At 39.8% G+C, this 21,957-nt stretch overlaps 1 protein-coding gene across 9 annotated transcripts in view; it reads right to left on the bottom strand.

Annotated features, from left to right (window-relative positions):
* Positions 1-13,072, bottom strand: part of NFIA (nuclear factor I A) — a 356,733-nt gene extending 343,661 nt beyond the window's left edge. For 2 of the 9 annotated variants that reach the window (XM_039887813.1, XM_039887847.1), the window contains exons 1-2: positions 7,773-8,144; positions 1,837-2,368 (exon numbers count right to left, since the gene is read on the bottom strand). In XM_039887813.1, coding sequence (XP_039743747.1) covers positions 1,837-2,368; positions 7,773-7,799 — 559 coding nt within the window. In that variant the 5' untranslated portion in view covers positions 7,800-8,144. Of the gene's footprint in view, positions 1-1,836; positions 2,369-7,772; positions 8,261-12,924 lie in introns of those variants that run through there. The other 7 variants (XM_039887806.1, XM_039887820.1, XM_039887838.1 and 4 more) reach the window with 7 other exon arrangements.
* Between the last annotated feature and the right edge of the window lie 8,885 nt (positions 13,073-21,957).

Below are 21,957 nucleotides of genomic sequence, written 5' to 3'. Positions count from 1 at the left end.
ATCTAAGGTAAATGTTCACGTCTAAAACTTAGAACAGATGCTGCTCATACTGATAAAAACATATTATATTTCATTTTGATGTTACCCTGTAAAGAAACACAAACAATGATATGCTTCACCTGTTGACACCCTCAATTTTCAATTAGAGCATTTATTATAATTTATAAAGCATTTGTTATAATTTATAAATTGTTGACTTTTCTAAATACTGAAAAGATTAAACATAAGATTTTAAAGAGGGCTCTTTGAAAGCATTTTTTTTTTTTGCACCTTGCCTTTCCCTATCAGAATCTCCACTTACACGTGCAAATAAATTTTTAAAAATTTTAACTTTGCTTATTCAACAGAAAAAAAAAACAAAATAAGAACAATAGGATGGAAAGGGGGTTAAGAGGAGGCTACTTTTCCTGTTTAGGGGCCATGTGAAAGGTGTTGCTTTTTTCATTTTCACCAACCAGAACTGTGTAAAGCAACAGGCACTTCTTATAATTAAGTATACATTTTCAGAAACCCAAATATTTGAAACACTTACAGATCACATCCTCTAAAATACGCATCTATCCCCTGCCAACAGAATGCAAATGATGATGCGACATGCTTGCAAAGTTAATTTCTCCAGTTTCTTATGTAAGGACAGATGGATAACAAAAGTTCTCTTTCTAAAACATATATTGAGAAAAATAATAGAGATTAGGATTTCCGCTGAGTTCTTTAAAAAACAGCTCACATTTTGAGAATTAAAAATGTTTTGGCAAAACAATACAGTGTTGATTTTACAGGTACTATCTTTCTCCTTTGTGAAAAAATACATAATTACATGAACCCCAAAACAATCTACTGGTAGGATTCTACAACCTTCCTTCTCCCATCTGACCCAAGTAACTGCCATGAAGATAATCTAGCAAGACCAATATGTACCTATAAAAAGTCAACAAGTCACACTAGACCTGAGCTTTCACATAACACAATGAGCCTTTTGTCTAAAACAAGACGAAAGGAACAAAGTAAAAAATGCATTATTTTATCCAATCCTCAATAGTTTTATCCTGAATGCTACCCGAAATGCTGTAATGTGCACAGGTAAAACATGTCTTGAAAACAGCCTTGCAACAATAAATAATTTTATTACGAATCAAAGCAACTCACTAAATCAATTATCAATACCAATTTTTCAATGCACTCATACACTATACAGGTTTGTTACTTTTAAGGTTAACCTCTCCATCAGTTACTTAAAGAGCTGGTTTGCTTATCTCAGACAACACTAAAAGTTCCTAAATACAAAGCTACTAAGTTAATGTATTAATGTAATTCTTTTCTCCTTCATAAACTATCAGCAATTTGATAGTAATCTTACCTCCAGCCTCTTAATTAGCAAGAGGTTCAAGAGGCCCCAGTAGGTTAAAAACACTCCCTGAAGAAAGGCCGCTAAAAATATTACCTCACTACCAAACTAAATGCTTTTCAAGTAGATCACTTGCCAGTTAAAATATACTCTTTGTTACAAGGGTTTTTATGAGGCTTCTCTCACCCAACATCAAAAAATGTGATTTAAACATATCGCATAACTGACTACCCAACACCTTTGATGATACTACTTGCCAAAAGAACTGAACTTAGTGATAGTTCTTTCAAAGCTATGCTTTTTCACCCAAACGAAGATGACACCTCAGACAATGGGGATTCTGGCCATTCTGACTTTGGCCCACCTTTGAAACCGCACTGTCTGTAAATACATGGCCTACAACTTAGGGTGTTCAGGAATGGCATATACAGAGGTCATCAGGAAAGAAATACACACAAGAAAGTGGAACAACTTCTCACCATTGCACTTACCTGCTGCATGCACAAAGTATGCCAAATATAAATCGAGTTCCTTAACAGAAACCCCTATGTGATGGGGCTGGACACAGAGCCCTGGATTAGAGCACTGCGGGGACTTTACAAGGCGCTCGCCATCAGTACTTTCGAGCGGAATACCTTTAAATAAAATCACCATAACCAGGTCCAACCTCCAGACTTTATCTGCCTGGCGGAGGCAGTCAATTCTTCGCATCTTGCCTTTCTGGTCTGGGTTGGAAAGAACACAACATGGAGGCTTTTTCCCTGTAACTGTAAGCACAAAATCCTCTCGGTACTCAGGTCGGATATCTTTCCGTAACTTGGCCAGAAGTCGAGATGCCCACTTCTGCTTGACCTCTGGTTTTTCACTTAGCAACTCATCCTTCACAGCTCTCTCTTCTTCTTTTGACATACGCTTTTCATGTTTTTTGAAATATTTTCGTTTTCGGGCCTGCAGATTGAACCATGTGTAGGCGAAGGCTCGGACGTGGGGCAGAAGTGCTTCAATGAAAGGATGAAATTCATCCTAGGGAAATGAATAAAAACATAAATATGAATAGACTGAAAACAAAAGGAAACAACTTTTTTTCAGATGATCTCCTTAAATATATATATACATATCTTTATTTCACTTGAAATTTGGTTCAAGCATTATATTACCAAAATCATATATAGGATCCCTATAGAAAGCCCGAGAAGGGTGAAGGTGGGGGGCGGGGTGGAGAAAAAAAAAAACAAACACCAGTATCATTTCTCACAACTAAAAGAAGAAAATTAAAAAATATTTTAGCATGTTCACCAAAGTGCCCAGATTCAATGGTCAGGCCTCAGTCTCTCATCCTTTAGATAGTTAAGTGAAATTTATTAAAATGCTTATAACAATATATAATCTTAACCCTATTTCAAGGAAGGCATATCTAATTTTGCTCCAGCCTTGACCTCACTACTTGTAGTACAGCCAGGGCTCGGCCGCCAGATTGGCAAACCCTAAACATTCAGATGCCAGTCAATGTTTATGAAAGTCTAGGAGCAAAAATCATCTCTGCAATCAATGAAAATAAAGACTTTCCCTCTAAAAACATTGCATGTAAACTCTGATGTTTCTTAGTCATTTTGGTAACATCTTAATTCCCTTTTAAGTATTACGATTGCACATAATTTTTTTTTTTTTTTTTTGGTCAAAAACCTAGATCATTATGGCAGGGACCATAAAGAAGAGATAAATCTAATATTCATCAGACTAAAATATCTATGCCCAAGACATAATTGCTGATACTATAGCAATGAAACAAAAAGGGGGAAAAAAGAAAAAAAACAAAAAGTACATGCCAGATAGTAAACAGAATGTGTCACTGTGACAATAGTGATGCAACTAAATACATTTAATTTACTGATATGATTGTGAAATGCCTTCAGTAATGATCATCCCTAAGAAAAAAGAATTATTTAATTTTCGAAAATAATATTTCAGGCTTTTTCCCAGAGGAAAACAGAGAACCTGGTATATACAAAGATTACAAGACTCTAGGAAAACCTTCACGGTTGCCTCTTAAAATTCAAGTAATTTGGAAATAATATTGAATTTAAAATATTAAAATTTTTCCTACTGTTTTATTAAAATTTTTTATTCTTTTGCTTGACATTTTCTTAGTAAATATAAAAATAAAATTAAAAAAAAATTAACAGCAACCTCCACAAAGCTATCTGAGTACATCTAACTTTCGATTAACCAACCCACACTAATCTTACATAACTTCTCTCCGCCGCACAACACCCCCCAAAAGATCAATTATTTACTTTCAAATAAAGGAGGATAAGAAAATCAGAGGTAGTTGATGACTTTCTTAGAAGGGTGTGCGACAGACAAATATAAAACACACTCTTTTTCAGTTCTTAATATCCATGTAAATATACACTTTAGAGACAAAATTGCGATATTCAAAATATTATTACTATTAAAGCAATTATTAAATTTTTAAATGCTCAAATGTAAACTTAGTGGTTAAAATTGATTAAATATTTTAACAATGAAGTCTGTTAAAATATTGTAAATTATAACCAATCATCTAAATACTACGTATGACAATTTTTTAAAGTATAAATTAATATGATACATAAGAAATCATTTCAATTATTGACACTTATTTCTTTCTTCTCTAAACAAATTTCAGGCTTTGTATTTCAAGTTTAGCTTTGAAAACTGCTCTTTTTCAATAAAATAATCCAAAAGAAAAGTCAGCTTTTATAACATGTGAGCATTCTTTAAGTGGAGAGGAAACAGAGAAAAATACAAGAATTATATTATTCTTTACCAAAAACCATTAGCATTTTTAAATTTCTGATGTTTGAGAATCTTTCTTACTGCCATACTGGAGAAGAGAGAAATTGGGGGGCAGAGGGGTAGTATTTTTCAAGTCACAGTTTATCTAATAAGGTACACGCCAAACCGCAAAGCATTTAAACATTACTAAATTCTGAGCTCATCCTTGAAATGCTCTAAAATACATAAATTTTGGGTTTGAAACAGTCCTTCACACTGACTGATTTTCTTATATACACAGGACATGCTAGGGACCAAAGCTGTATGGTATTATGCAAAGAACTCCTGGGGTCTACCTTAACTACAAAGTGAGCTTTCACCAAAAGGATTTCATTTTAAAATCTCAGCCCTATTTTCTAATGCAGAGAATAACTTAGTTCCAAACAATTCATATTTATGTTAAAACGTTATCTTATTAAAAAGCTTTATTAATAAACGTTTTAAATAAACATTCTAATATGCATTTAAATAAACATTCTAATATGCTTGAAGATACTCCCAATATCCTTCTCAGAGAATTGCAAACTGCATTCATTCGTGTTCAAAAGGATTTTGTTTACCTGCCAACCAAATGCCCATATATCTCAGCATAAAAATCTTTAAATGAGGCCAACTACGTCAACTAATTATTAAGAATAATCTAAGTCCCCAATTTTGCATCAGAAGTATTTACAACTTATTACTCCCCAAAGGTTTCAAGGCTGTGCCAATAAAAGAGCACAATATTTTGTATAACTTTACTCACGTGCACAATTAAAGTGCTAGCTATCTTTCTCAACTGACAATTAGAAATATTCCAGAACATCAAAACTAAAGAATATCATTAGCTTGTGGGAAATGTCCTGGCATAGTATATATTAGTTTAAAAAAAAAAATAAAAGCAGTATGCCTTTACAAATCTTGTTGCTGCACATACAGTCATAAGCTACGTAATATTTCAAAATATTCACGAGAAAACAAAGAATATTTTTTACATATGTACTCGGTGAGAGAGTTACAGCCACCAATAAAAACAAACCTGAAAACCTGTTTCAAAAGTGGTATGACTTCGAATCAACACCTAAAAGGTTGATCTGTTTGTAAGTAAGCCAAGTTTAAGAACCACTGAATGCTGATATGCCTGGAACTACTTCTCAAAGGTTCACCTATAAATTTCTACTGTGTTATCATTCTATGGCCAGGTACATGATTTGGTTATGATATGCCTATATGGATTAAAATAAGATATCTGGCATTTTCCTGGTTAAGTTTTTTTAAATTGCATACACATATATGAAGTTTATTCCTTCATTTAGAGCACTTTTATCACTGTGCTTAGTGGACTTTCTTTAACGACCAATAAACTACCTAAGTTTTTCTTTTAAAAACTGGCTCTAAAGCTCTATAAATATTCCAGCAAATTAAATAAATTGTAAATCAATTTTTAAAAGAAGAACTCATAAAATATATGGCCCTCATTCACTATTTAGTGTATATTTTCTTCACAAACTGTTACACTAAGTAAGCGTTTCTCTTAGTGGTATTTCCAGATGAAGGCCTAGTGAATGTATCAATCGCACTGCCAAATATGTCTTTAAAAAACAAACAACTTTTTTAACGTGATAATAGTTCAAGAACCAAGAGAATCCAACTTTGTGAAATACCTGACATGTATGCCCTTGGCCTGCATGGATACACAGGTATCCTCCTATAGGTACCATCCCAAAATATAAATTTTTCTTTTGAGAGCTCACTTGAGAAGATGCTAATGTATCCTACTACTGCAGCACAGTGGTATTATCTACAAGTTGTATGTGTTGCAAACTTTTGCCAGCTAGAACTTCAGCCTTTGAATCTCAGCATTTTCACTGTAGTGGTAACTCATTCAAATTATCTTACACTTTGCAACTTATCCATATGCAATTGTGAACCTTGCCAGAGTGGTTGGAAAAGTTTCATTCCAACTTCCACAAGTTACTAAAATAGGAACTTTGGAAGTTTGTTAGGGAAAATTTTTTTTAAATTTTGCAATAACTAAAAGCAACTGCTATCTATTATTAATGTTAGGCCTAAATCCCAAACAGACCATTTCAACATAAAAGATACATTCAAGAGTCTTCTGAGGTCAAACAGTCGGTATTTTTACTGTTAGATATTGCAATAAGGGATGTCATGTGGGAAATAAATCCAGAATCTAGAGAGGAGAGAAAAAAACTACTGATACTTTTTAACCTTGTAGAAAGTATTCCGATTAAACCGTTATCTCCTGCTAAATGAAGGCAAGAGGTGGCAGCAGGTTTTTTTAAGGGAGTGGTGAATAAACATTTTATATGAAGCATACAACTCATGTAGGTGATTAATGGTCAGATCTCAATGTAGCATAACAGTATGAAGGTTCACACTTTTTTCCCAATTTTTTTTTTTTTTTTTTTTTTTGCGCAAAATCACTTTGACTTTATGCCTTTTAGTCAAAGAAAATAAATAATATATTCAAAAGAGACCAGATTTGGAGCCGTGAAGTAGCAATATTTTGCCTGGGGGTGGTGCAGACTAGAGAGGGATGGAAAGGGAGGGCATGGAAAGGAGGGGCAGGGGAGCGAGAGAGACCCACGCTCCGAGTTGAGTCGGAGGGAAAAGTTGCCCCCGTCCTGCGAGCGGAGCGGCCCGAGTCGCGCTGCGGTGGCGGGAGGCGGCGGCGGCGGCGGCGGCGGCGGGGGGAGCCGCGTCCGGCCCCGGCCGCCGCCTGGGCTCGCGGCCGGGAGCCCGACTCCTCGCCGCACTCTCCCGCCCGCGGCCCTCGGCCTCCGCTGCCCTGCGCAGCGTGGACTCGTCCCGGCAACGAAACTTTCACTCGCGAAAGCGAGCGGGCGACGAGGACGCAGGCTCCACCCGGCCGGCGCGGGGGACGCGCATCCACGCAGCCCCTCTCCGCCGAGCCCGGGGGCCGGCTCGCCGCCGCCCGCCCGTGTCCGCGGGGCGCTGTCCCGACCCGGGCCGGGGCCGCCGGCCCCGCGTCCCTCCCGCGGCCGGACCCCAAAGGCTGACAAACAATAAACAAAAGTAAGAGTTTGGGGAGGCTGCTGCGGCGCGGGCTGCGGGAGCGGGCCGTGGGCGCGGGGCCCCGAGTTCCCCGCCCCCGGGGCTTCAGCTGCTCCCAGCGTACGCGGTGTGCGGTGGGCGCCGTCGGCGGCCCCCTCCCCGGGCGCGGCGGAACTACAGGAGCCGGCCTCCCGGCTGCAGAAACGCTGAGTCCAGATTTCAGCGTGTCATGGGCTGCAACCGGCCGAAACACGTGCGGGGCGTCCGAAAACAGCGCCGTTCCGCAGTCCGTCGCCCCGATATTAATTAACGCATTAATAAGAGGGCGCCATTAGCCATGTGCCCACACAAATGGCCGTGCAAGAGGAATGCACCCGCATGGAAACAAAGTTACTTTCTTAAAGCTGTATTTCTCCCCCCCACACACACAAGCACACGCGCACACACGCAGAAACACGCGCACACACGCGCACACACCAAGACATATGCCCCGGGCCCAGCCAGCGCGACGGTCCCTGGCACCCCCTGCCCAGCCCCTCGTCATGCCACCCCCTGCTCCCCTGACCCCCTCGGCATCCAAGCAGCTGCTTACCTGGGTGAGACAGAGCGGAGAATACATAACTGCCGGGCGATGGGGTGTGCGTGTGCGTCTGGGTGTGCGGTTTGTAGGTGTGCGTGAGTGCGGGTGAGAAAGGAGAAAGAGGGAGAGAGGAGGAGAGAGAGAGAAGGGGGGAGAAAAAAATCAAGCCTGCTTCTTGCGTTCACATTTCCAACTCGGCTCAACTGCAGCCAGCCAGCGCTATTGCCGCTCCATGAGCTGAACTTTAACCCCGCCTAGAGTTTCCCTACACGCCACTATACATGTCTACTGTACGCGGGCGTTAAAGGCATAGCGCACCCTTTCCCGCTCCCGCGCCCGCCCGGCCGGGTGCCCGCGAGCTGCCCGCGCGCCCGCCTCCGCCTCCGCTCTGCACCGCACCGCACAGCCGCCGCCCGCTCGCGCCGCCGCCGGGGGCGGAGGGGGTACGTGGGGGAGGGGGCGGCTGCGGCGCCGCGCGGCCAGCCGGGTCCGAGCCTCCGCGGCCGCTCGCGCTGGCTCGCTCTCTCTCCCGCTCCCTGGCTTGCTGGCTCTCCGTTCACTCTGCCCCAGCGCCCCCCCCACGTCCCCGCTCAGCGTATTACTGGGTAACGCAGTGAGGAGCAGTTACAGTCTGTACTCCCGGGCAGCTATAGGCTGCCACAGGATGTGCTTAAGCAAACAAAACTACTTTTCCTCATCCCCATCCCCCCATCCCCGCCGCAGACCTTCGCGGACCTCGGGGGAGGACTTGGGCAACTTTGCCAGGTGGCCCGGCACCCCCGGGTTCGCGATGTGGGCACGGGGAGAACCCGGGACAAGGCCTGGGGGCCAATTTGCATGTATGCAAAAAAAATTTTTTTTAATCGGACCTCCTAGGTAACTTTCTTTTCCCTCTGAAATGCTGTACGGCTCAAAAGCATTGTAATCTCTCCAACGAAGCTTTCTATGGGAATAGATCGTCGGCAGAGGTAATTATGCACAAAATCCTGCAAACTTTGTGCAGCTTCAGTCCGATGGCATGCAGGAGCGGGGGTGGTGGGGAAATTTTTCACACAGAAGATTCACCGGATTTGGGGGGGCGGGGGTGGGGGTTGTCTGGAGAAAGGGAGGCGGAGATTAATGAGCGTTCTCCCTCCCAGGACTGTGAAACTAGTGGGTTTGAACACAGACGCCATAGAAAAAGTTCTATCACGTTCAGAAACAACAGTGGTTTAGCTGTGACATCTTTTTCTTTTTAAGAGAAAAAAAAAATGTAAAAGGGATGTCCCCTTGGGGAAGGGAGATATTCTGGTCCACAAACGCGTGCCCAGAAGTGGACAGAGGCTATCATAACCGTCTCTGTGCCTGGGACACCTCTGGAAGGGTGCCTTTTAAGAATCCCCTCTTTTTCCCTCTCCCAGGTAATAGTTCTTAAAATGGAAAAGAGCTTCCTGCAATTATTTTAGGTTTGCTAAAGTATTGTTTTGGCAGAAAAGGGGGGTGGCTTTTAGGGTTTGGCAAGTTGCCAATAAGCCTGCTTTTCCAGTTTTTTTAACCTCCTATTTTCTCTCTAGGCTCTCCTCCATGATGGGGGAATATATGTATGTATATATACCTCCTTCATCCAAATCCTCTTCCCATCTCTTCCTGGACCTCATCTCCCTTGCTCTAGTTTGCAGCCTGCTGCATTCGCAAATCCTTCTCAAAATTCCAAAAGAAAAGATGGGTGTATCACGTTGAAAGACACTGGCACACAGACAGGGGGAATCCGCACCTTAGTAGAGGTTACGTAGCTTAGACAGCCGCTGAAAAGAAATTACTGTAGGAATGCCCACTCTGCAGGTGAGGGTCAGGCGAAGTGTTAAGGTCATTCTCATTTAGACCCCACGCACCCCCCTTTTTAAGTCAAGGACATCAAAAATGCTCCTGAGAAAAGAAAAATAAAATCCTCTGAAATATTCTGCATCTGTCTAAAGTTATGTTTTGCTTGTTCTCCAGTTACTTTATTGCTAAAATAATTCCTGAATGCTCAAGAAACCATTTCACACATCGTGATCCTAAATATTCTTGGACATCTCTCAGATTATTTATTATGGGGTGAAGGGAAATAATGACTTAAACCTTTAATGAGAGAGTCCCATGTTTTCCAAACTAAACAACGGCTATTCCTTGGTTCCTCTTGGATTTCAGGAGGGGGGAAATGTCCTAAAAGCTAAGCCCGGTTACACAGACAACATTCCTGGCCACGAAAACCTTTGCTGGGATCTATAACTTCAACCCGCTCCAAGTTTCCTCGATAGAAGTTTCTGGCTGACGGTCCCAACATGTAACTGAGGCACAGGGAGAAGTTATTGTTCAAGTTTGTACTCTTGGGAAGCACTCTACCAGAGCAGATTAAAATCTTTCTTTTGGTGTATTAAAAGATAGACTTCACATCTGCCTCTTTCCAAAACAGCAAAGATTTTAACTTTTTAATTGAATCCCAAGAAAAAGAAAAAGATTTTTTAAAAAGACTGGCACATCGCCCTGATTGAAAAAAAAAATGGGGGAAAGTAACTTAATGCTGATATTTCTACTTTAAAAACTTCTTTTGTTGCAGCAGTGGATGTGCCCGCGATTTCCAGCTTTCTGCGGTTAGCAATATTATCTTAAGTAACTTTTGGCGCCCTTCGTAAGACTTTTGGATATGGGACGATTGTTTGCGCCCTCTAGGCAAGGGCTGGATCCAAGTTCAGCACCAAAGCCCTTCACATCCGCTCCTGCTTTCTCTCCTATCTCCGCCAGCTCCCGCTCCCTCCCCCGCGGGAGGAGGAGGAGGAGGGGAGGCGGGGGAACACTACAAAGCACAGTTCCAACTACAGCCTTTGGAAACACGACTGAGAAAAATACAGTAGAAGAGTTACAGTTACAGAAAGGCTTCTGGTAACTTTCTCTCCAACAGGCATAAATTTAAACACACACACAAAGAAACAGATGTTCCTCAAAGGGCAGTCTGGGGGTAAAAAACATTTCCAACTCTCTCCCTTTCCCAAGTTGCAAAAGTAAATCCTTGTCCAGAGTTCACAAAGCTACTAAGACGAGAGAGAGAGCAGGGATGGAGGACGGAAAGAAAAGATAGTAGGAAAGATAGTGTAGGAAACAAAGGAGAAGTATGAAAACTAGTTTACTGCAATCATATAAATGACCCATTGTTAGGAAGGATAAACCCCTTATTGGAAATAACTACTCCAATCATTTATTTTGCAAGTGCTGGGAGGCTGCCTTGAAATGGGATTGTCTCTGCGAAAAGGAGGCTCCTGTCATGCTCTCGGCTATCCATATTCTTCCTGGCACAGAGCCCAGCCTTGCATTTACTGTGTTTTATTTGCAGAAATGTTACCTTGCCAGTTTTAGTGAAATCCTCTTAGATATATAAATTACGTCAATAAGGTTTCACTTATATGTACATCTCAAATACCTCTCATTTTAGAGGTTACTTAATAGGAAGTTCTTGTTAATATGATTTAGATTTTAATGCCCAAAGCAGTAAAGATAAAATTGGGGTTCATAAGTGACAATGCTATTAACCGTCATTCTTACCAAGACTAACTTTATCACTAGCATTTTCTAACATTTTTCTTTAGTTTTTTGACCTGCTGGTCATTTGCGTGCAGATTTTTCTTATATGCTTATATTTCTAAATTGAATCATGTTGCTGAACTGAACATCCAAGTGGATTCTTACATCAAATTTCCAAACTAGATTTGATTAGAAGGCCTAAAGCCTTGGGAAATAGCTCGATGGGAATTTAATACAAAGATGGGAAAGAGCCCATATTATTTTCCATTCACTTCCCAACAGAATTAGGTGTATGCCCTGTTCAGAAGGAAGGAAGAGATGGATATATTTTAGTCAGAGGCTGCCAGTTACTGTCTCCAAGACAAGCTACTGCAGTTGGTTTCCACTGGATTGGTGTCAAAGACTTGTCCTAGAGGCCAGACTCCAAGCTAAGAATTAGCCAGCTAGCAATCTTCCACACATACCCTCCACAGGGTTTGTTGTGGTAACAAGAATGTGAACTTGGCCAATTTTAATATCCTATTTGCTACTAACCATTTATTCAAACAGCAGAAATTTTTTTTTTAAGTCAAGAAAAAAACTTTCTCCCCCCATTCCTTTCAAATGTAAAAAACAGCTGTCAGTCCACCTGTGAAACATTGTCTCCCTTAAAACTGTTTAGAGTTCAAGAGAAGCTTGCCCATTCCTCCAAAGTACTGGTAAACCCAAATCTTCTAAAATAATCAGAGCAGAGAAGTTTTGCAATACAGAGCATACAACATATTACTTCCCAAAGCTCACTATAGTACCATAGTTCAGGGAAGTTTTTAAGTTATACATTTTTAACAGTTGAACCTCATCTTCTACAACAGTTAACAACTTATCTGAATTTGAAAATAATAATTAATGCAAAGTTAAATCTTTCTCTAACAGCATTTTTCTAAGTTTTTCCAGAAAGGCAGTAAAGAAGACATAAAATTCATGCAAACATCCCCAATCATTTTTTTTTTCTTAAACTCGAAAACTCTTTCCTATTGTGCTTGCTAAATCCGGAAGAGCTTGTAGCTTTGACAGCTTGAACCACACCAACCCCTTCAGAGACGCAGAGAACTTCAGATCTTCTCTGCCCGCCCCCTCTCGCTACTGCGAACCATGGTACACCCAAGCTTCCTCATGATTGGATAAAGCTTTTGTCAATCTCTCATGTTTCCCCATTGATTAGAGGATCGAATCGTCAATTATTCTCCCGGTCCAGACATTTCTTTTCGGGTTAGGTTGACTGCTGAGGCCAGACGTCTTTTTACAGAACAGAGCACGTACAGGATTTCCCCCCCACCCCCCTTTCTGGAATCGAGCAAGCGCTAGGAGGAAAAAAAATCTGTCAAGCTCAGCAATTTTTTTCAAATCTCGGGGAAAAAAAACGGAAACCCGGTCTCTGATGCACACAGCAAAAAAAGCCATCCACAAAGCTACATCTTTAAAACAAAACCATCACAATAGACATTTACCCAGCAATCACTTAAATGCATATGCAAGCTAGAGAAATTTTAAAGTCTTAGCCATTAAACAAAATCATTCTACCATATTGTTGTTTATAAAACGCACATCGTATAAACGCAAAATAGAAAGTTTAAGATGTACCACGTACCATTGCAATGTAAAAAGAGTACGTGAGAAACTTTAAAATGTTCAGACGAATTGCTTCATTTGTTGTCCCCTTTTTTTTGCATTAAGAAAATATCTAAATAAACTTGGAACCGTTGAAAACCCGGAAGAGGTTTTTTAAAGCTCTTGGCCAATTGCAGGCTTCTTGGAGAATTTTTTTTTTTGCCCAAATCTGAAGGCTTTTGCAATTGCAATGCGCGCGCTCTGCCTCTCTCACTGTCTCTCTCTCCTCTTTTGAAAGCGGTCCAACCCGGGCTGGCTGGTTCTCAGATTCTCTCTGGTTTTGCCTTGTGTGCTTTGGATTGTACGAGACTTTGCAGAAGTTGCAATTGATTCGCTGTCCCTCTCTTCTCTCCCTACCCCCTTGTTTATTTCCGCAATCGCTGCAATTTGCATAGTAACCACGCACGAGGCGCCGGCGGCAGCCTGCGGAGGGGGCCGGGAGGGGGCAGGGAAAAGGCCTTGCCCCCTTCTCCCCTCCTCCCGTCTCTCTCCCTGCCAGTCTCCTCCTCCCCCACAGCGCATGGCCAATAGGAGCTCCGGCATTCAGCGCAAGCTCCGGTCCGGACACTGTTCGGAAGAAAAGCCCCTGTGTTACTAGGCCCGGATCGCGGGATCGGGTTTTTGCGCAGTAGAAGTTCCTCTGCTTGGGGACTTCGCAGGTGGTGTTAGGGAGATGTGGCGCTATAGTACTTTTGCCTGCAGTAGTGCAGGTTTTGCACGTTTTCATCAAGTCTGTACACCTGCTTTCTCGGTTTCTTTTTCCATAGCCTCTCGTGAGTTATTAGGCTAGTTCATGATAGTTAGTGAGAGATTTAACCTTTATTTGCACTGGTGTAGACCAAGAGTTAAAGATCCTCTTTGGTGCATTAAATCAGGAGAGTGCAAAATGTCACAGAGAACTTACAGTGAAATAGAGCTTCTACTCCAGGTTCAGAGAGGAAAAACCGTTTGGTTCTATTCTCAGCGGATGACTGAACATAAAATTGTTAGGTGGGCTCCCTTAAGAATAAAGCATGAGATGCAGTGAAATTTTAATTTCATTGCCAAATATCTAATTTGTCAGTATCCTTACAAATTCTGGGTTCCACAAAGTTTAACCCATTTCTCTACCTTTCATCCCCCAAAGAGAAGGGCTCTAAGATTTAAAGGGTGTTTTTTTAAAATACTTATTGGAACATTAAGTCCTTCATCTCACTGATTCATCTTATTTCATTAAGCCAAGCTTTATAAGACCATGTGATCTAAATATTTCAATGTTAACCTTTTACCTGTTTGTTTTACACAACAAACTAGTTATTGGTGCAGTGGTGGTGTCGGGGAAAGACAATGCTAAAGGGAGGGAGTGTCCCTTTAAATGGAAAGCATCACAACCAGGCTATAGCGGTTTTGTGTTTTTTTTATGTGTTTGCTTTGCGTCAGTTAAGTACCTTAGGACGTTTTGCTGAATAACTGAGTTACAGGAAAACGTGTGCTTAGCTCACTTGATAAATATTATCCAATAAGAAGTCAAGAGGAATAGGAAGCAACCTGGTAGTTGTCTGATTTGCTTAACTGTTCTTGGTGAAGGTACCTAATTAATTAATAACAGGACTTTGCACAGTTAAATTAGAGGTTACAGAAACCTCCTATTTTATTTTGAACCACATTTTTGGCTTTAGGCTTGTGCTTTACAACTAGCTAACTGATGCAGCATTGTTGGGAGGTATGGTACTGTGGCCGCCCTTGGTGTTAGACAAGATTTGCCGGTCTGCACATTATAGATTCAGATATTGTCTTGTTCTAGAAAGTCTGTGGCATCTAATCCTGGCCTCTTCCACTGAGCATCCATTTCCACTTGGCATTTTACTTTTGCCCTAGAAGTACACTTGATGAAATATAGTAGCTTAAGTTAAAAAAAAAAAAATGTTTTTAAGTAACCAAAAAAAGTTCTAGGCCTAGTTCAACTGATAATAGGCTGTGTGACCTTGAAATGGTTACATAACACTTGTAAAATAGGACATCAACTTATTGTAAGAATGGAGGACTGTTTTGTCAAGAGCTAAGAGCCTTTGAAATGTACAAAAGGTATCAAGTTGTATTGCATTGCTCTGTAGATGCCATGGTCTGAATAATCCCCAGTGCTAAGCAAACCAGGCCTTGTCAGTAGGTGGTAACAGTGAGATTTGTCTGCATTGTCTGTAGTTCATTAACTCATTTTAATGTGGTAAGATAGCACCATTTCCAAAGTGACCTTTTATATCTCTGTCTAGTCAACAACAAAACAGTATAAGCTTTAGAGTCCAATTTAAGTATTAATGTTGGACCTACTATGTGACTCCAGGTAAATTGTTTAACCTCTGTAAGCTTTATATGCCTCATCTGGAAAATGGATAGTCAGATAACAAATATAAATTACCTAGTATATTATGTGTGTTCAGTATACGGTAGCTATAATAATACTATTCATACTTAATATGTACCATGTTCTAGTCACACTGAATGTGCTAAGAACTGGGGATATAGACACTAAGAAGTGTCTCTTGACTCCCTGACTCCAAGAAGTTTTCAGTCCAATGGGGAAGATAAGACACAAAGGTAAATAATACTGTAATAGGATAAATACTACATCCAACTTAGGTATACATAAAGAGCAATAGAAATATGGATAATAGAATGACTGGTTTTGCCTGGGTGTACAGATAAGAGTCCTAGAAGGCTAAAAAAGAGAAAATTACATTTGCGTTGGGCCAGAAGTATGCATTTGTCAGGTAGACAAGGGAGGGGCAGGGCATTCCTGCTCAGGAAAGCACAGTGATGCCACTGTATTCAGTGGACCAGAGAATGCAGACATATTTGGTTATGGCTAGTCGCTCTAGCTAATATTAGCTTGTATTACAGTTACTAGAGATGAAGTCAAAAAGGCAGGCTGAGGCAAGATGGTGGAGAACCTTGTGAGCCATTTAAACTTTCACTTGAGAGACTGGGGAGACATCAAATGTATTTAACCAAAAGATATACAAAATAAGATTTGCAAATTAAAAGATCATTCTAGCAACGGAGGCAAAGAGATCAGTTAGAAAGAAGTGAGAAAAAATGGAGTTCTGAATAGCATACTAGGAATGAATGAGAAAGAGAGAAAAGAATAGAGAGTGGGAGTGATGTGAGGAAGCAAGGAAGACCCATCATGGACATTAGCTTTCCAGGACTTTGACCAACAAGGACAATTTAGGAATGTAGTTTGTCCAGGCTCTCCTTAAAGTCCAAGTATCCACAAGATATATAATAAGACCTATTAGTGAAAGAGGCTCTCCTTAACCTACAAATTTCCACTTCTATATCATTAAACCTACCAATATGAAATAATTTTAAAATATTAACAATAACAATAACAATAGCTCACGTGGATTGAGTCTTAACTCTATATGGACTCTTCCCACCCCATGAATTTGCCTTCCAGTAACTTCAGGCCCACCATGCCACTGAAAATCAAGTACACATCAAATAGGGTGACTTTGGGTTGCTAACTCCATTGAAAGCCTCATATTTCCATGTAGGCTAGCTTTATGCCTTGAAAATAGTAGGCTCTTCCAGGAATTCTGCTTTGTTGACCCAAATAAAAACCTAATCCTCTTGCAGGGCATTGATATGGAGACTAGGATATCAGAGTCTTACAGAGTTAGAAACACAATTAAAAATTGCAATATTCTTCTAATTATAATTTTTAATTTTAATTTGTGAACTAAGCTGAAAGTTGAACACAGAGATGAATTTCACATTTTCTTGATTTGCCTGTGTAAATCCTAGATCATCCAAAGCACTTTTTAGGCTAAGTAATCAATACTGGCATTTAGAGGACCAATATGGCAATATAAATGATAAATACTAGAAGCAAATTTAAATCTAGGACTTGATAAGTTTCCCAGATAATCAAGTTGTGGCAGAGTATTGTTCCCCAAGCTATGTTCTCTCTATGTACTTGGATTCATAGGTGAACAGTATAGCACTTCTATTTTTCCAGCCTTCCTTGCAGATAGGCACGACACATGATTAAGTTCTCAGTAGAATGTGAGCAGAATTATTGAGTCCAACGTCCATGTCACTTGCTTAAAAGAAATTTGTCATAAATTTTTGACCTTTCCCAAGGCTGCGGTGAGGCTACATTAGAGACCCAACTTTAATTACAAAGATAAGGATAATAACCCTAGGAGACAAGAGAGCAGCAAGGTAGGAGGAACCTGGGTCCCTAAATGACTTCATGGAGCAGATCTGCTCCTCCAGTCTTGGTTTTATTTAAGCTACTGTATCTTGAAGTCTCTGATATAGCAGCCTAACCTTTACTAGAACTAATAATCAAGATTATAAAACAATCTCATGGTACCTTTGGATTTTCTCACTAAAATCATGGAATTGCCCTAACTTAGTACAGAACACTGTTAATTTTATTATCAGCCTCCTTTTCAAAACTCTTTTGACTAATATCTCTCTGCTACCCCTTCATCACAGCCATATTAAATGAGTCACTTTTCTCTTTTCATCATTTTCTGAATACACCATATGTGTTCATCCCTCACTTCCCTTGTTTGTGTGATTTCTTCTGCCCAAAACTCCCTAAAGTTTTCTCCCTGTTCCACTCATTCACCTCCCTCCCCCCACTGCAAAGAGCCAGTTTAATGCTACCTCCTAACTTTCCTAGGCAGAATTGTTCAGTTCCTTCTGTTTGTTCTCTAACATCTTAAACTCATCTCTAGGATAGCTCTCTTCAAGTTGTCTATCAATTACTTATTTGCTTGTTATCTGCTAGATAGACTATGAACTCCTTGAAAGTGCAATGACTTCATTCATCCTTGTATCCCTACAAACAAAATGCTGTAATAGATCCCTAATAAATGTTTGGTAAGTTAGTATGTGAATGGATAGATGAACAAATGGTTACCTTTTCCATCCTTGTACTCTGATAAAATACACAGTCAGGACTACTGTGGCTGATGCAAGAAATTGCACTATCACTAGAAGGAAATCTTAAATATAAATAGTAGGGCATTGAGTTTGCTTTTCACAGATTTTCCACATGTGTTATCACCTTTAACCTTCCTTCTGGATTGGTAGGTCAGGCATTGTCACTGTCACCACACAAGTGAGGAAACTAAGGCTCTGGAAACTGAAATATTCAAAGCTCTAGCTATTATGTCGTCTTAGGAAAGAGTTCAGGCTTCAAATTTTTTGAAGTACCATTTTAATGTTTAGCTTGCTCTGATCATGATCAAAGGTAAATACAAGGACCCGTCCTTTTTAAAATACTGCTTTATTGATGTGTAATTGATATACAAAGAACTGCACATATTTAATATATAAAATTTGGTGAGTTTGGACATATGCAAATACTCATTTTACCATCAGCACAATCAAAGTAATAGACATATTAAACACCTTCCAAAGCTTCCTTGTGATGCCCCCACCCCTGGCTTTTTTCTGTGGTAAGAACATTTAACATGAGATCTGCCCTCTTAACAAATCTCGGAAGGGCACAATACTGTATTGGTAACTGTAGGTACTGTGTTGGACAGCAGATCTCTAGAAAGTATCCATCTAGCACAGCTGAAACTTTACACCATTGAATAACAACTCCCCATTCCCCCCACCCCCAGACTCATCCTTATTATCTTAGACACACACCAAAATAAACTGAAGAAGTTCCTGAAGACCAAAGATGATGTCACACAAGTGAGCTGCTAGGATGACCAGAGAGAGGAAATCTGTATCTTGACTAAAGTGAAAGTAGCAAAGTATGAGTTTACAATTCACAGTAAAAGAGCTGAAAGGGAGCTCAGAAGTCTTTAACCACCACACTTTACAGCTGATAAAACTGAAGCTAGCAGAGTGAAGTAGCTAGCTCTTGGCCACACAGCTGGTTAAGAATTAATCCCCAGTTCCTGTGCCAGTTTCATTACATCATGCCAAGACTATTTTACAGGAATGGGAAAGGAGTGAATAACTATCTCTGGTATCAAAGTTGAAAAGAGGCCTGGGAAAGTGAAGAAATACTGTTAGTGAATCTGATAGGAGAAAGAAAATGGTCAACTATCCAAACCAAAGGAACAACTATAAAATCTAGGCTAGTACATGAAAGATTTACCCAAACGTGTTCAGACAGTTAAAGGATAATTTTCAGGAAAAATAAACGAGGACGGAGATGAGAGCAACAGTCTAGAACTGTAACTTGGTGTTAACAGCTGTGAGATGATCTCGTTCTCTATTCTCTGCTCTTTGTGGCCTTGGGCAGTTCAATCTCTCCTTCTGCTTCCTTCTCTGTGAAATGTAAATATCATCAGTTCTGCTTACTTCTTGAGGTTTTGTAAGGATTCAATGAAATCATGAATGTGAAACTATTCAAAAATTTCTATTCTATAAAGGCCTATACCAACAGTCGTTTATAATATAGCACTGAATAAAGAATATGTATATTTAGTCATATTTATCTCGCCTCTATTCAAAAAGGTTTTCGAGTGGAGATGTGTGTGTAGCTATCTACCCACCTACCTACCTTTCTACCTACCTATATCTATATCTATATCTACACACACACAAACACACATCTCCATTCCAAGACCTTTTTGAATAGAGGTAGAATAAATATAACTAACTAAATATCTAAATATATCTACCTGTCCATATCTATCTGTCTGTCTATCTATCTATCTATTGAGAGAAGACATATTAAGATAGAAATAAGGTAAATCAAGGGCAAGATTAGTATCCAAAATGTACAATGATATCCTATGCACTTTTCTAGGGTCGACTTATAATTTTGACTTTAAGTTTCCTAGCAATCAATTTAAAAAAGAAAAAGTAAAAGCTTATGAAATATATAATATTTATATAATTATAAAATTCAAATTTAAGAAAGGTTGTTCAAAAGCATCATAGACATTATGAGGTCTCAAAAAATTTAATACATAACCTCCCACCAGCACCATCAACACCACTGTCCCACATGCACACAGACTAGGGTTGTCATGAAGAAGACAACCTTTGCTAAGCCTCACTGAACCATGCACTCAATCCCTGGATGAGATTCCAGCCACCATAAGGACAAAGGGAATGGGAAGGATGGCATTTTATAAAATGACTATTTCAGGAACTCCTCAATGTAGCTTGAGTGCCGTAGGCTAGAGATGCTAGTGCTCCCGAGACTGCTAACTTAGAGTGTACCTAGCTTGATGTCAGTGTCTGCAGGTACAGAAAATAAACAACAAAGAAAGGAGAGAACCAGCTGAGGTTAACACCTTTGACACTGGGTTTTTTTAAAATACTCGTTCTAAGATCTCATGACACCTCCCCCGCTCCCAAAATAGTATGGAGAGGGAACTGAAAAATCCATTTGGCATGGACACTTTGAGTATAGACTCTCTTTTCTGGTCCCTATTCTTTAGCTATTCAGCCTCTCTCAGCCTCTCTTTTTCATAAGATGGATCAAAATGGGGTCAGCAAAGAGTATTCCAGCATGAAAATTGTAGAATTCGGGTTGTTGCTGTTTTGGATACACAGCAGAAACAAGTGGGTGGCTTGCTCAAAGCCCAGTTAATGGGCTAAGAATCAGAACTATGAATCAACTAAAAATATTACAGAAAAAAAATGCCAGTGTGGGTCAGGGTAGGGAGATAGGGCGAAATCTGACACTGTACTAGTAGATCCCTAAGAGAAGGTCAGTAATTCTTTTTTATTGTGGTAAAATATACATAATACAACGTTTGTCATTTTAATCATTTAAAAATGTACAGTTTAGTGGCATAACCTATACTCACATTATTGTGGAACCATCATCACAATCCATCTCCAGATTTTATCATCATTCAAAATTGAACTTTCGTATCCATTAGTAAATAACTTATCATTTACTTCTCCCCCCAGGCCTTAGAGACCACCATTTTACTTTCTGTCTCTTTCTGTCATTTTACTACTCTAGGTGCTTTATATAAGTGGAATCATCCAGTGTCTATCTTTTTGCAAGGGGCTTATTTCACTTAGTATAATGTCCTCAAGGTTCATGCATAGTGTAGCATGTGCCAGATTTTCTATCTTGTTTCAGGCTGAATAATATTCCATTGTATGTATATACCACATTTTGTTTATCCATTCATCCATAGATGAAACTTGAGTTGCTTCCACTTTTTGGCTATTGTGAATAATGCAGTTGTGCCCATGGTGTAAAAATATCTTTTTGAGTCCCTACGGTCAATGCTTTTAGATATAAATTCAGAAGTGTGAATGCTGAATCATATGATAATTCTATATTTAATATTTTGAGGAACAAATAGCAATCTTAGTTTATCTTTGGAGAAAAAAATTGAACAAATTCTTTAATGACTTGTTTCTCTTACAGAGTTGATTTCATGAGCATCAGAAATCTTGGATTCTAGTCTCTGTTCTGTTAACTGTGATTTTTGAAGTCACTTGATTATCAGAACCACTGTAAGTTTCTTCATCTGAAAAAGTATATCTTTGAGCTGGCTGATATGCAAGGCCCTTTAAAATTCTAATGGTCTATAATTCTGCACATTTCCTTTGGTATATGGATTCATCCATTCATTCTGGAAATGCTTTTTGAATGACAGAGCAGGTTTTTCTCAAAGATAAATAAGAGTTATCCAGGGGGGGATGGGATGCGAAGGAGGACAGCTAAAGTGATAGTTGAAAGAAAAAATAAAATGGACTGCATACTAGTGAGAGAGCAGGTATCAAGATGAGGCTGAATGTGTAACTATAGATCAGAACACTCTGGGCCTAGTGACCAACTTTTCAAGATTTTAGACTTTATCCTGACATTCATGGGAAGCCATTGAAGGGCTCACAGAAGGTGGTAAGGAGATCAGTTTTTGTTTAGAAAAATTACTCTGACCACAGTGTGAGAATGGGTTGTAGGAGTTCAAAACAAGTTACCTATCCTTTCTCTCCTCATTTTTTTTTTTTTTTTTTTTTTACTTTGCTTCTAAAGTGAGAAAATTAGTCAAGATATCTCAGAGCCCAACATGGAAGA

Source organism: Pteropus medius, unplaced genomic scaffold (genome assembly GCF_902729225.1).
Source record: "Pteropus medius unplaced genomic scaffold, Ma_sr-lr_union100, whole genome shotgun sequence".
NCBI lineage: Eukaryota > Metazoa > Chordata > Mammalia > Chiroptera > Pteropodidae > Pteropus > Pteropus medius.
This window is presented reverse-complemented; position numbering and strand designations above follow the sequence as displayed.